A 14,554-nucleotide genomic window follows, 5' to 3' on the forward strand; every position below is an offset into this window, starting at 1 on the left:
TGCTGTCAAGAAATCGGAAAGTTAGAATTTATAAAACAGTTATATTACCGGTTGTTCTTTATGGTTGTGAAACTTGGACTCTCACTTTGAGAGAGGAACATAGGTTAAGGGTGTTTGAGAAAAGGTGCTTAGGAAAATATTTGGGGCTAGGAAGGATGAAGTTACAGGAGAATGGAGAAAGTTACACAACACAGAACTGCACGCATTGTATTCTTCACCTGACATAATTAGGAACATTAAATCCAGACATTTGGGATGGGCAGGGCATGTAGCACGTATGGGCGAATCCAGAAATGCATATAGTGTTAGTTGGGAGATCGGAGGGAAAGAGGCCTTTGGGAAGGCCGAGAAGTAGATGGGAAGATAATATTAAAATGGATTTGAGGGAGGTGGGATATGATGATAGAGACTGAATTAATCTTGCTCAGGATAGGGACCAAAGGCGGGCTTATGTGAGGGCGGCAATGAACCTCCGGGTTCCTTAAAAGCCAGTAAGTAAATAAGTAGATACTATAAATGGACGAAATCTTCTCCCGTTCACCATTCCTTTCAGTGCTTCCTTTAGTAGGTAGTTTCTTCTCAGCCAGTGATCCAACAAATTCCTTTTTCTCTTAATGATCACTTTCAGCACTATTCTTTCTTCACTCACTCTTTTCAACACAGCTTCGTTTCTTATTCTGTCTCTCCATTTCACACTCTCCATTTTTCTCCATAACCACATTTCAAATTCTTTTAGTTGCTTCTTTTCACTTCGTCGTAATATCCATGTTTCAGCCCAATACAATGTCATACTACACAGTGGAGTCCACACACTCTTGCTTAGTTATTTTCCCAGAGGTCCACAAAAGATGGTCCTTTTCATATTAAAAGCTTCCTTTTGCCATTGCTATCCTCCTTGTGACTTCCTGGCAGTAGATACAGTACTGCTTATAGTGCACCCCAATTATTTGTTCTGTTGCCTCATTTAGAATTTGCAAGTTTACCGTCTTTATTTTTCTTCCGACTACCATGGTGTTCATCTTTGTTTGCATTTATCTTCATCTCATACTGTTCATAGCTGTCATGAAGTTCCAGTAGCATATTCCTTAGTGTTCTAAGGGTATAAGTAATTTTTTCAAGAAGTGATGTATGTTTCTTCCTTATTCATTACACGTAGTAGGCCTACAAGAAGTAGCCTAAGTATTGTGGTGCTGCAAGAAATCGATTTCGATATTTTCACAGAGTTACACATTTTCCGGATGCCATATCTCTGTTCGTAGTATGTGCATATCGTTTTATCCTAACCTGTGGGATGGTTTTCCTCCATTTACAGTATCTACAAGTCAGTTAAAACGAATGGCACACATGAAATACAGGATGATTCACGACGTTTAATTAGTGCTTTAGGAAGAAGTTCTATGGGTAATTTTATGCAAAAAAATTCATGTAGGCATGGGTACAATTATAATTTATTATATATATTATTTAAATCCATACTTCGTACTTTGAACCAGGTTAGTAACTTGCTTGCGTCTTTATACAAACAGCGCAATCTGCGCTAAGGGAAGTGGAGTTCCGCTCTGCTTGAAATAAGGGTGGGTAGGGTAGGTCAGGTCTGATGACATCAGCTGTCGATGAGTAGGCCCAACATCATATATGCGTTAATAATGTCAGCTATTGAAACATTCGACCGTACCATCACCCAACGACGCGTTGTGAAACTATTGTCTTCTTCTTCTTCTTCTTCTTCTTCTTCCCTTCAAGTATTAGGCCAAATGGCCTGTTACGATCTCACAGTTGAATTTTCAATCCAGCGCTTCTTTGGACGACCGAGAGATCTCTTCCCGTTTGGACGATAGTGGAGCATGACTTTTGGGATTCTATCTCTATGCATGTGATGCAGGTGATTTATCCAGTTGTTCTGATAATGTTTTACGTGATTAATTACAGGTTCTAGTTGTAATTCTTCCATTACATCTTCATTGCGTTTGTGATCCCATTTCGTATATCCCGCTGTATATAATAAATTTCATTTCATTAGCCGTTATTCTGCTTTCGCCTTTCTTCCTCAATGTCCATGCCTCATAGCCGTAACAAAGTACAGGTCTCGCCAAGGTCTTGTATAGGAGAATTATAGGAAAGGTTTCATAATGTTGTTAATTATTCCCATTGTTTTGGTGTATTTAGAAATTTTCTGTGAAATGTCTACTTCATCGAAAAAAAGATAATGTGTATCCGAGATATATAATATAATTTACTCTTTCTAATATTTTTGACTCAAAACATATTTTGCTAGGCACAGGGTATTTCCCGCAGAAGGCCATAATTTTAGTTTTTTATTTATTGATTTTCATATCATATTTAATTCCAATTTTGTTAAAATTAAAAATTGAACGTTGTAATTCATCTTCTGAGGATGCCACCAGAGCTAAGTCGTCTGCAAAAAGTAATGAATATAGTTGTAAATGTCTGTTGAGTTGTATATATCCATGAGGCAATTGTTTCCATTCTCAAATTTTTTGATTCATATATATATATATATATATATATATATATATATATATATATATATATATATACACAGGGTGTTTAAAAATACGGGGCATAATTTCAGGTATGTATTTCCCACATGTAGACAATCAAAATAGTTCATTACAACATGTGTCCGGAAATCCTTCATTTCCGAGTTATGGCCTTCACAACATTGAAATTCACCAGAACGTTTTTCTTTCCTCAGGTCGTTGTCATTACAGAAGATGTTCAAAATGTCCACCTCCTGCTTGAATACAGACCTCACATCGATGTCTCATTGACCTGCGAACACGATCCCAAACTCCAGGAGTATTGCGTATGTCCTCAGGATACAATTCATACCCTTTCAACAGTCTCCAGACAGTCGTATGAGGAACATTGACTTGCAACGCTACCCTTCGTGTGCTGATAGAAGGAGTCATGTTCACATCCTCCAGAATCTCCTCCTGTACTTCTGGAGTTGTAGATCTTAGTCGTCCCCTTCCCAAGCCAGGAGAGTTAAATTTTCCATACTCGCACAGACGGTAATGGAGACGTACAAATGTCTTCCGATCTGGACATTGTCGCTGTGGGTACCTCTCCTGGTACAAACGACGAGCCAGCGCAGCATTGCCGTCCGCCTTACCGTACATGAAGTGTATCTCGCCAGCTCTTGATTTGAATACATGTCGCACAGTCTAACGCCTACACAACACTGAATGTAACCTTCGCCTCGGAATGAACTGTCAGAGTGCCCTCTTAATGTCTCCTTTGACGGCAACGACCTGCGGAAAGAATTTCAATGTTGTGAAGGCCATAACTCGGAAATAAAGCATTTCCGGACACATGTTGGAATGAACTATTTTGATTGTCTACATGTGGGAAATACATACCTGAAATTATGCCCGTATTTTTGAAACACCCTGTATATATATATAAATAGCAACGGTGAAAGACCGCAGCCTTGTCTTACTCCTGTATGAATTTCTGTCCAAGGCTAAGGCCAGTTCTTGTGAAACTATTGTAAAATACTAAACTTGTAGGTATATGTAGTAGTAGCAAAAATACCAACTGCTATAACATCACTCTAGTGATAAAAGATATGGAATTTATAAAAATTGCAACCTTGTCGCCGTATTTGGTCACCTCTCACCAGTGCATGTATGAAAAATAATAAAGGGCCTGTATGAAGAATTTTCACCCCTCTTTTTCCTTACCTAAATGTACAGTCTTGAGCCATGGCTTATGTCAACCCATGTATAAACAAACATGGCTCTGGTCCTGAGAGAGTTGGACATAATCTGAAGCGAAGTTTCGTTAGCCTACATAACCAAGATTGAGATGCAATAATAATAATAATAATAATAATAATAATAATAATAATCATCATCATCATTATTATTATTATTATTATTATTATTATTATGAGTACCAGGGGCATTTCCTCCGGGCTAAATGCGGCGGACACGTAGGACTGACATTTCTACTGCCATTAAATGCCGACTGTTTGTAAATGTGGGAGCCTTAATCTCTCGTCATCCTCTAGGCCGATTTGACCTGTAATTGGGTTGACTAGTAATGATAATAATAATGATAGTAATAGTAATAACAATAATAATAATAATAATAATAATAATGAATTTATGATTGCAATGTTAGTATTTATAGCTCGTTAAATTTATAAAAATATAGTAACTCTGCATTTGAGCTCTCTTCCAAATCGCTAATTCTAACTTTCAGTTCTTGATCATTTTCACTTGAAACTATGACAGATATGCCTAAGCAATTAAATTATCATTCATGCCTTTGTTGTCAGTAGCTTAGAGACCTCCTCTGCCTAGTGTGTAAGTCTTAGACACTAGGCAGGGGAGGTCTCACTGGACTGAAGCTCTCACCCGCATTTTTTTGAAGAAATATTTTGAAATAAGTGTATTAGATTTAAAGTGCTAGTTGGGAGGCCGGAGGGAAAAGACCTTTGGGGAGGCGGAGACGTAGATGGGAGGATAATATTAAAATAGATTTGAAGGTGGTGTTATGATGGTAGAGACTGGATTACTCTTGCACAGGATAGGAATCGATGGCTGGTTTATGTGAGGACGGAAATGAACCTCCTGTTTCCTTAAAAGCCATATGTAAATAAGTAAGCAAGTGTATTAAATTTAAAACTTGAAGAAAATAATGCACCATTGGTACTGGGAGTGCGTCACTGAAAAATAAATAATTAGGTAGGTAGGGAGATACATAGGTAGATAGGTAGGTGGATGGATGGATGGATGGATGGATGGATGGATGGATGGATGGATGGATGGATGGATCGATAGATAGATAGATAGATAGATAGATAGATAGATAGATAGATAGATAGACAGACAGACAGACAGACAGACAGACAGACAGACAGACAGACAGACAGACAGACAGACAGACAGACAGACAGACAGACAGACAGACAGACAGATAGATAGATAGATAGATAGATAGATAGATAAATAGATAGATTTATTGAGTAATATACATAGATGTTATATTGTCATAAATTTTCGCTAAAATCCAATTTACGGGTGGTCTGACCGTACGTGCAGTGTAAAACAAATCCTAACATACATATTAAAATGAAAATGGCACAAGAAAACAAATTATATAATATATCCTAACTTAAAACAGACATAAAAATGTATAATTGAGTAGATACCATTACCCCGTTTGACTGTTCCTACTGAATATTAGGGTCGGGGTCTGTTGATCACTCTGGGAGGACGGAGAATGGATTTTGCTTCATAACAACTTTTTAAGTCTAAATTTATTTTAAATTTCATGGTATTAAACAAAAACTCTTATTATCTTTTGAATGAAAATTATGGACACATTTGTCAAGTGATGTTGCCAAAACTTGCTTCTCCCCACCAATCTTAAATTCCTGGCTACAACATTGTTTCTGGTCGTCAAGTGATGATAAAGAAGGGTAACAATTCGTCCTTGCCTTCGGCGAACCAGAAATGTTTGCTATGTGTAAATGCTGAGAGAACGGAGAGTGCGTTGCTAGTTTTGCTTTTATTGAACGCCGAGTGTAACTGGAAGCTATACAAGTTGCTTTGTGATGAAATGGAGCTACTTACGGATACAGCGACTAGGAGTTACGGACTCTGTCTGGTTGTTCCTCGCTTGTATTGGCCTCGAGTTATTGGACTTCGATGAATGGAACGACTGTTGTGATGGAGGCCTTCTGTTGTTGGAACTGCTCGTCTGAAATGCAGAGGATATACTCTTTCAGTTTTTTCTTTACCGTTTTATTAATTGCAATACAGTGTATAAATGAGCATTTTAATATAAAAATACGCTTGAAAACTATGATAGGTCTAATTACAGTAGGGTAGACATTGGTAATTTCGTGGCAGTGGTTATTTCGTGATACTTTTTCTTTGCTCTTTTGTGAACTAACCAATGGTGTTACCAGATCCAAATTTCCTCCAAGGGATTGCATATGTCGTCCAGTTTCCAGAAACATACAGCTAAGCTTTGTGTGACTATTGTAGTTGCTTCAGTGAGCTTTTATGTTTGGAGAGAGCAAGTTTGCGTCGACTTCTGAGGCATACAAATTTTGTGGATGTTTGTAATTACATTACAGGCTTATTACTAAAGTTAAGCATATGATATTTGGTACAAAGATTTATTGTATCTTCATGAAATTTTAGGAAATGTTTTTGGAATTTTAGATACATCTGTAGTCGCCATATAGGCTTAGCTTTACTGATAGAAATCTTAGCTGTTTGAGGCGAAATTTTGTTGAGCATTAAGTGTTACATTTTATACAATTTTAAAAATTGTATTACAATAGGAATTTTAGAAATCTGAAGACAAAATGTGATAACAAAAAAGAAAACGGAGACGCAATGGGTTCAGTGTAGCTTCTGTTTGAATTTTTATGATGCTAAGTGTCAATGATAAGTGCTAGATGACTTACTTGCAAGAATTGTGACAGAAGATGGAACATGGCTCCACCATTTTGGACCGGAGACAGAGGCAGACAATGGAGTGGCATCATGCAAATTCACCAAAGTAATAGAAATTCAAAAGTACACCTTCGGCAGGAAACGTTATGGCTACTGTGTTTTTCGATTCAGAAGGACTCTTGCTTGTGGACATCATGCCACACGGAACCACCATTAATTCTGACGGGTATGTTGCAAATCTCAAGAAACTTCTAGTTCGACTGAGTCGTGTTCGACGACATCGGGAGAAGCAGGATGTTCTGCTATTGCACGACAATGCACAGCCATGTCAGTCACAAGACCACAGACCAGATCAGAAAATTCGGATAGACAACACTGAAACAACCGCCTTACAGTCCTGAACTGGAACCGTCCGATTACCATCTCTTTCGTAAACTGAAGGATCCCTTCGCGGAACGAAGTTAGAAGATGACTCCCTTGTGCACTCTGCTAAAGAGTGGCTCAGACGTGTTGGTCCAGACTTTTACCTTGCTGGTCTACAGGCCCTCGTTCCTAGGTTACGTAAGGCAGTTGAAAGGGACGGGGATTATGTGGAAAAGTGACATTTTGTTCCTTAAGGATGCATCTACATTCTATGAAAATAGCAAAGCTGTAGGATAAAAATATAATTTTTAAACAAACGTTATGCATTACTTTTGGAGTTACCCTACTAATATAGGCTATAGTAAAGTCCGCAATAAAAGTGTTCACCCTTTCAGGACAAAGAAGATCCATTTTAAATTTCAATTTTTACTTTGATTTCATTCTTATTATGTGTTGATATGTATTTCTATGTTTTCTTGCTGTGAATATTAGACGGAATTACTATGTTTGAAGTCTTGTAAAAATAAATGAGAATTTCATTTGACTTTAATGAATTTTTCCACAATTCTTCTACCTCTCACGAAATTATCAATGCAATATCACGAAATTACCAAGGTTATCACGAAATAACCAACCTTTCAGCTTAAGTTGTAAAAGTGGTTTTTGGCACATATTCAAGAACGTATCCAATCTTTTATGTATCCAGATTTGTACAGCAAGTTATTGTCTTTTAGATGAAAAAATCGGAATAAGGATATATTTACACATTTGCATTTTAAATTAGTTTTTATGATTTAAGGGGAGCAGGTAGTAATGCCTGTGAGATTTAAAAATTTCAGTACAAAAGTTTAGTTCAATATTTCTAGGCTTTTAGTTCTCAGAGTGCAATAAAAATTTCCATGCTTATACAATCAAGCATTCTGAATTCAGTGGTATAAAAGACAATTAATTAATTTCGTATCCAAGTGCAAAAAGAAAGGCCCTAACTGATAACCTGTTTTCCCATTTTGCTAAATGTACCACATTCTTCAGGTGCAGATTACTTGCTAAAATCTTAACTCATATACCTTGTATTTTTTTTTGTTATCTAGTAATGTATATTGTAAATTCTAAAGCAAGATTTAGTCAAATATTTCACTCGTAGTGAAACAGAAAAAATATTTAACTTTGTTTAACTTTTTTTTTCAGTTTTTTTTCCAATGCATATATATTTGTTTATCGTGTTATGTGTCTGATATTCTTAAACCCGTAGGTCTACTATTTAGAACATAGACTGAAGAAAATACTGTAAAAATTTCATCTAAATTGATTCAGTAATTTCAGAGAAAATTGCTCTTAAGTTTGAAAAATGTCAATTTATGGAAAGCTGCATTAAAAAAAAGAAGGATGTATGAATTACATGCAACGCCAAATTTAAAGAGGCATTCAAATGGCTTATCTGCAGAAATATCCCCACAATATTTGTATGGTTTTAAAGAGCAAGTTTTGTACTTTTCTTTAAACACAAAATAAAAAATCGAATTTTTGACCCGTAATCCCTACATGGTTCCCTTAACGTTTACTGTGTCAGGAACATATTCCTTGTCTAATTTAACTTCGCCTCAACTAAGTAGGCCTACATTATATCTGTAGGCCTATCTAATTTTGCTTATTAGTGTTACGTGCCGGTTTATCAGCTTCAGTTTTACTCATTTAATAGCCTCATTAGTGTGTACAGTAGTGGCAAAAAAAACCGGACCGACCCTTGTAGCTGATTTCAGAGTCTTGTTCACTCCAGAGCACGATAGACTGGTAGCTAAGACTTTCGTGGTTCGAATCCTGCCTGGGAAGGAAACTTTTTTTGTTCCTTATTCAAATTTATTCCCAATACTTTACGATTGTAGCGATATTTTACTACCGTACTTAATTGACTTGTTATTCTTAGAACATGAATTTTACCAGCAATCGAAAAGTATTGGGAATAAATTTGAATAAAGAACAAAAAAAAGTTTCCTTCCCAGGCAGGATTCGAACCACGAAAGTATTAGTTACCAATCTATCGTGCTCTGGAGTGAACAAGTCTCTGAAATCAACTACAAGGGTCGGTCCGGTTTTTTTTGCCACTACTGTATGTAACTGGTAAAATTGTAATTATAATTTTTTAATTGTGTTATAGACTAATTTTATTGTATTAAAACTTTTATAATACCGGTACCATAGATTACTGAATTTTATCATGAAAATATAATCTAATAAACAGGCATATCAGAGAATTTGTTTTCTCTGTTTAATGTTTCTTTCAGCGGGAAGGAAGGAGACGATGGACTACCTGTAATAAACAGTTCTGAGGTTCTTGAGAGGTAGTTAAAAACAGCATAATAATTTGATAATCGTTGAACTTCAGATACAGGTAGATCAACATAAGAACACGTTAGAGAGTAAGTCAATACTTTAAATAAAGGAATTTATTGAGAAAGGTAATTAGAAAATGAAGGTACTGTACAATTGAATTAAAATGAATACACAATTAAATAATGTGAAATCCAAAACATGAGAGAATAGGAAAATAAAGAGTATAAAGGAATAACCTCTTCAGAACGGATCAAGGAAATAGACTGCCTCATTGTTTTTTTCTCCTTCCTGATGGTGGAGCCAATCAGTATAGTTCCAAAACGTTGGGTGTCTCTAAATCTACATGGTGCAATACCCCAAACCCTCGTACCACGCTGAACACCGTGAAAGTCTCAAATTATTCTTAATGTGATTTCTATTTAACCGAAAGAAAGAGAAAAATAAAGGAAGATGACATAAGAGATTATCTTCGGTTAACATGACCGGCCTTAGGAAATTAATGGCCGGTCAAAGAGAGTTGCGAACTGGTTCGCTCATGCGCACTCTTGTAAAATGAATCATTACGATGACATGTATTACTCTATGAGCTCATGAGCTTCTTGACGTTTCAAGTGTTGTTTTTTTTTCGAGTAATTACTTTAGAGTACCGATTTGGCTCCCATTAGGCCTCTTTAGCTCCTCTTTTTTCACCTCAGTTTCTATCCTCTCACAACTTACCAAGAAGACAAGAATCTGAAAGCAGCGGTGAAGAATGGTATATTCCATTGAAGGCAAGTTTCTTTAATGAAGGCATTGAAAAGCTAGTATCACTGTACGGTCAGTCCTTCAATTACCGTAATGATTCATCTTCTTGTTTAACCTTCTCCTTCCCTACCTACTTATAATTCAATGCGATGTAAGGAGGGATGTATAAAGAGTGTTTGGGTTAGGATGCAATTTTCTAACTGCTTGGTCACGGCCTTGGTGGCGGAAAGTGAACATTGCATTGTTCCGCGGATAAGCAATTGGCTTTTTTGCGGACATGAAAATCTACACTCACTTTAACTTAAAGTAGAGTTTCGAATAGGTTTATTTGCGATATAAGTAAATACAAATATATAATGAAAGATGACACAGAAGTACAACACAATAAATTAATAATAACAAAAAAGACAGTAATAATATAATAAATAATACAGTACACATATATAGGCCTAATTGTTGCATTAATAAATTATAATTGGTTCACACTCGAAATAGCAAGTCGAGTGTGACGAATGTGTTAATATATAAAAAAATTAATCACAAATAATTGCGCATTACTAAGTATATATTAAACTGTTAAATGTAGTAATTGCATATAAACTTACAAACATATTACATAACGTAAACATAGTACGTTGAGAATATAGCATTGTTAAAGTGACATAAATATAAAATAAAAATTCAGTAAAATGATTATTACGATTTAGAAAAGTTAAATCACTTGTTTTGAATAATTTATTGTTTAATAATTTCAATTTTTGATTAATTTTTATAAGTTACTATAATCTTGGGTCGAAATTAGAACTATACCTTAGCCCTACTTCAGTCTTACATTTTGGTCTCATGAGGGGAATCGGGATATTGTATCTTTTTGTTTTGTGGCTATGATCGAAAGATAAAACAACATGTTTAAATCGTTTAAAAATTATGTAGCAACAGTTGATTGTAGGATGAAAACACAGCTTATTTTGTGTATTTTCCTATATTCAATCAATAAGGGTTATTTATGTTCTCTCTTGAAGGGTATACACCATTTTAAAATAATTTAATGCACAAACACAATATTATCGCCGCGCTCTCATGGTTAACATTCGGCAGGTCTTTGAAATTTAATTGCATTATTGTTTTCAATTTCTTATGTCGCTGCTCCAATCACTCGCCTCAATTTCAATATTGCAACCAATAAGCTGCTTCCATTATTAAATGACACCTACTTGTCTAATCCACGTGGACGAAAACCGAGGTTGCAATGTCTTGTGCTGAGGACGAACATTATAGTAATATGCGTTACAAGAGCGGTATGTTGAAGTTTTCATGTTCGAGGAAAAGTTTGAAAAAGCGAAACGTAGTTGAGCTTTTTTAATTTCCGAGAATTGAAAGAAAACATACCGCTCGTGTATCGTACATTATTTTGTGCGAAGATCGTTTATTACATACCTGAAAGAGGAATTTCTAATTAGTTGCAATGAAATCTCCATCTTGGTTTCTGTTCAATGACGGCAATTTTGGAAAACAAAAATATCTATCTTTAACATTGTTGCTTTAAAATGTTTTCTGTGTTTATATACTCCAGCAGGCCGTGATATACGTCTGTCTTTTTTTCCCCTAGTCTATAACTGCGAACTTAAAACAAACGGCTTCCTTAATGTTACATGCATAACGAAATGCAGTAACTTTAGTGGAGTTGTAGAGTTTACTTAATTTTTGCAAATATTTAAAAACAATAATTAACAGCGCAATTTAGGTGAAATTGCAGTGGTATGTTTCCAATTTATAATTATTACTATATTGAACGTCTCTAAAATAATATGTTAAAAGCCTAAATCAGTAAAATGAATGTCACTTAAGCGGTAAGAAGAGGGAAATTGTTATGTGTGTTCGGTTGGGAATACTGAATGTGGAATTTTAGATTTACTGCGGGTTGGTTTTGTGCGGAAACCAAGCAAATACGCACGATCTCGCACAAAGGTATGTGATTAAAAATTATTATTAAAGAGTTATTATTAAGAGTTAAAAATGTCAACGTACTCGTATATGAAATAATAATAATAATAATAATAATAATAATAATAATAATAATAATAATAATAATAATAGTCATTTAACAATATAACAAACTAGTGCTTATTCTTACCGGGGAAGTAGACGTGACAACGTGACGCTTAGAGTGAAACCTACAGAGCAACAGTCGGTCGGCAAAATTATGTTTTAAAAGCACACCGCACGTTATTGTATGATGCTTATTCTTATCGAGGAAGTAGACGTGATAACGTGACGCTTAGAGTGAAACCTACAGAGCAACAATCGGACGGCAAAATTATGTTTTAAAAGCACACCGCACGTTATTGTATGATGCTTATTCTTATCGAGGAAGTAGACGTGACAACGTGACGCTTAGAGTGAAACCTACAGAGCAACAGTCGGTCGGCAAAATTATGTTTTAAAAGCACACCGCACGTTATTGTATGATGCTTATTCTTATCGAGGAAGTAGACGTGACAACGTGACGCTTAGAGTGAAACCTACAGAGCAACAATCGGTCGGCAAAATTATGTTTTAAAAGCACACCGCACGTTATTGTATGATGCCGACATGTTAACTATGAGACCGTGGCGATAATACAGGAAATGCTGAATAAGTTTTTGTAGCTTTATTCTCTGCAGCTCTAATCAACAATAACAAAAATACAGGTTGCCAGACGACGATAGAAAACAAAAGATGTGAAAACAAATGAATGAGGTGTATAAACAATCGAATGCTCTTTCATATTTAAGTATAAAAATATAGGGGTGCCATTTGAAATTTCAAAGTGGGGGGGGGTGAAATCTAAAATGCAATTAAGCCTGGTTTTAGACTTCCTGCTCAATATTTAAATTGACACGTTTCTTGTTTAAATTGAATTCAATTTAAAATTAGTTATTTAGACGGAAGTTTTGAAACGAAAGCCCTGTATATTTCACTTATGAAGTTTCTTCCATGGGCATTTACAATTTAGGGCCTGAATAATGAGTGGCGTAATCAATTTCTCTGAAATATAACAATTATACTTTTTATGTAAAAATTATTTTTTGTGGCTGTCATCGATTTTGTAGATTAGGACAGTATGTTTCCTCATTGTCAGATTACACTGATTTATTTTACCATAACAAATATTTCATATCCTCTGGTTTTTTTCTTGATCTCTTCTTGTAATAATACTAGAGGACATTTCGTCGCCAAGATAATGTAAGATGGAAAAATATTTCACTCATTGCATTATCAGGTTAAGAGCGAGTTTTATTTCGTCAGGACATAAACACATAGGACACCACTGCACTGGTCTACATATCATACAATTTGTAATTCGCTGGTGTGTGCTGTTCGAGAATGTTGACTGAAATTTGATTTAGTATTGTGTGTATCAATAAAATTGATATGAAACGAGAACTGCCAGTCCGTTTTGAAATATCGCAAGCACGGTAATGCTGTTTTATCTTCGGCTGGAAGCTATTGGAGTGCAGAAATGCAGGTTAGTGCCGGCCGCTGCGAAATGAGGGGTACAGCCGGCGCGACTTGCTGACAGAGCGGCTGCACTGCCAAATGAGGCTGATAAATTCTTCTCTTGGGGTATAAATAGTGCGGCTTGAAAAGAGAGTTCAAGAGTTCCTGCTTCCATTTGTTATAACTTCAAACTTCTCTCTCTAGAGTATATAAAGATGTATGCCAGAAGAAGCCTGTAGTCATGTGTTTCAGCGTAATAGTTATCACAAGTCAACCGACATATTTCATATTAATAATGATTGAAATAGAATAAACCTCTGAGTATACACACAAAAGCAATAAGGAAGACCTCAACTAACGAGCTTTTTCACATCAGGTTCCTGTTCCACAAAAGTATGGTATAATATATTACGAATTATACTTAAAATATGGAGTTTTACCTTTCTGTTCCACAAAATGATGTATGTATGTATGTATGTATGTATGTATGTATGTATGTATGTATGTATGTATGTATGTATGTATGTATGTATGTATGTATGTATGTATGTATGTATGTATGTATGTATGTATGTATTTATTCACACTGCAATGGGTATATACCTGGTGGCAGTGGTAACTAATTACACTCAATAATGACAATAATAAACTTATTAATTAAAAACACAATTAATAATAATACTAATAATTAATACTAACAATAAATAATAATAATAATAATAATAATAATAATAATAATAATAATAATAATAATAATAATAATAATAACAACAACAGGGAATATACTAAATTAAATGAAACGATCACTTAAAATAACATTTGAAATAAATCTAATTTGTATCTTAAAACTAAGATCGAACTAAAACCCACGAGTATATGTTCATATCTGCACAAGTACCTTTAAAATTACACTCATTTCGCTGTCAACTCATTCACTGCACTGGAACTACGACACATTTCACTGATTCTATCCTGATTTCACTAATACTTCAAAAACATTTCACTGTTCAAATACTTTGCACTGCCATTATAAACTATAAAGCTTCACTGACAGGAACACGTTTCACTTACACAGCACACTTCACAGACACGACATACTTCTTCACTGATACAACACACTTCACTGACACAACATAATTCTTCACTGATACAACACTTCAATAACAACATATCATTTACACCCTTTAAATACTGTG

General features: G+C 35.2%; 1 protein-coding gene across 1 annotated transcript in view; it reads right to left on the reverse strand.

Annotated features, from left to right (window-relative positions):
• The window catches only part of LOC138698451 (thyrotropin-releasing hormone receptor-like), a 367,427-nt gene that overhangs the window by 121,216 nt on the left and 231,657 nt on the right, over positions 1 to 14,554 (reverse strand). Inside the window, exon 3 of the mRNA XM_069824387.1 lies at positions 5,607 to 5,733. Coding sequence (XP_069680488.1) covers positions 5,607 to 5,733 — 127 coding nt within the window. The remainder of the gene's footprint in view (positions 1 to 5,606; positions 5,734 to 14,554) is intronic.

Source organism: Periplaneta americana, chromosome 4, assembly GCF_040183065.1.
Source record: "Periplaneta americana isolate PAMFEO1 chromosome 4, P.americana_PAMFEO1_priV1, whole genome shotgun sequence".
In the NCBI taxonomy this organism is placed as follows: Eukaryota; Metazoa; Arthropoda; class Insecta; order Blattodea; family Blattidae; genus Periplaneta; species Periplaneta americana.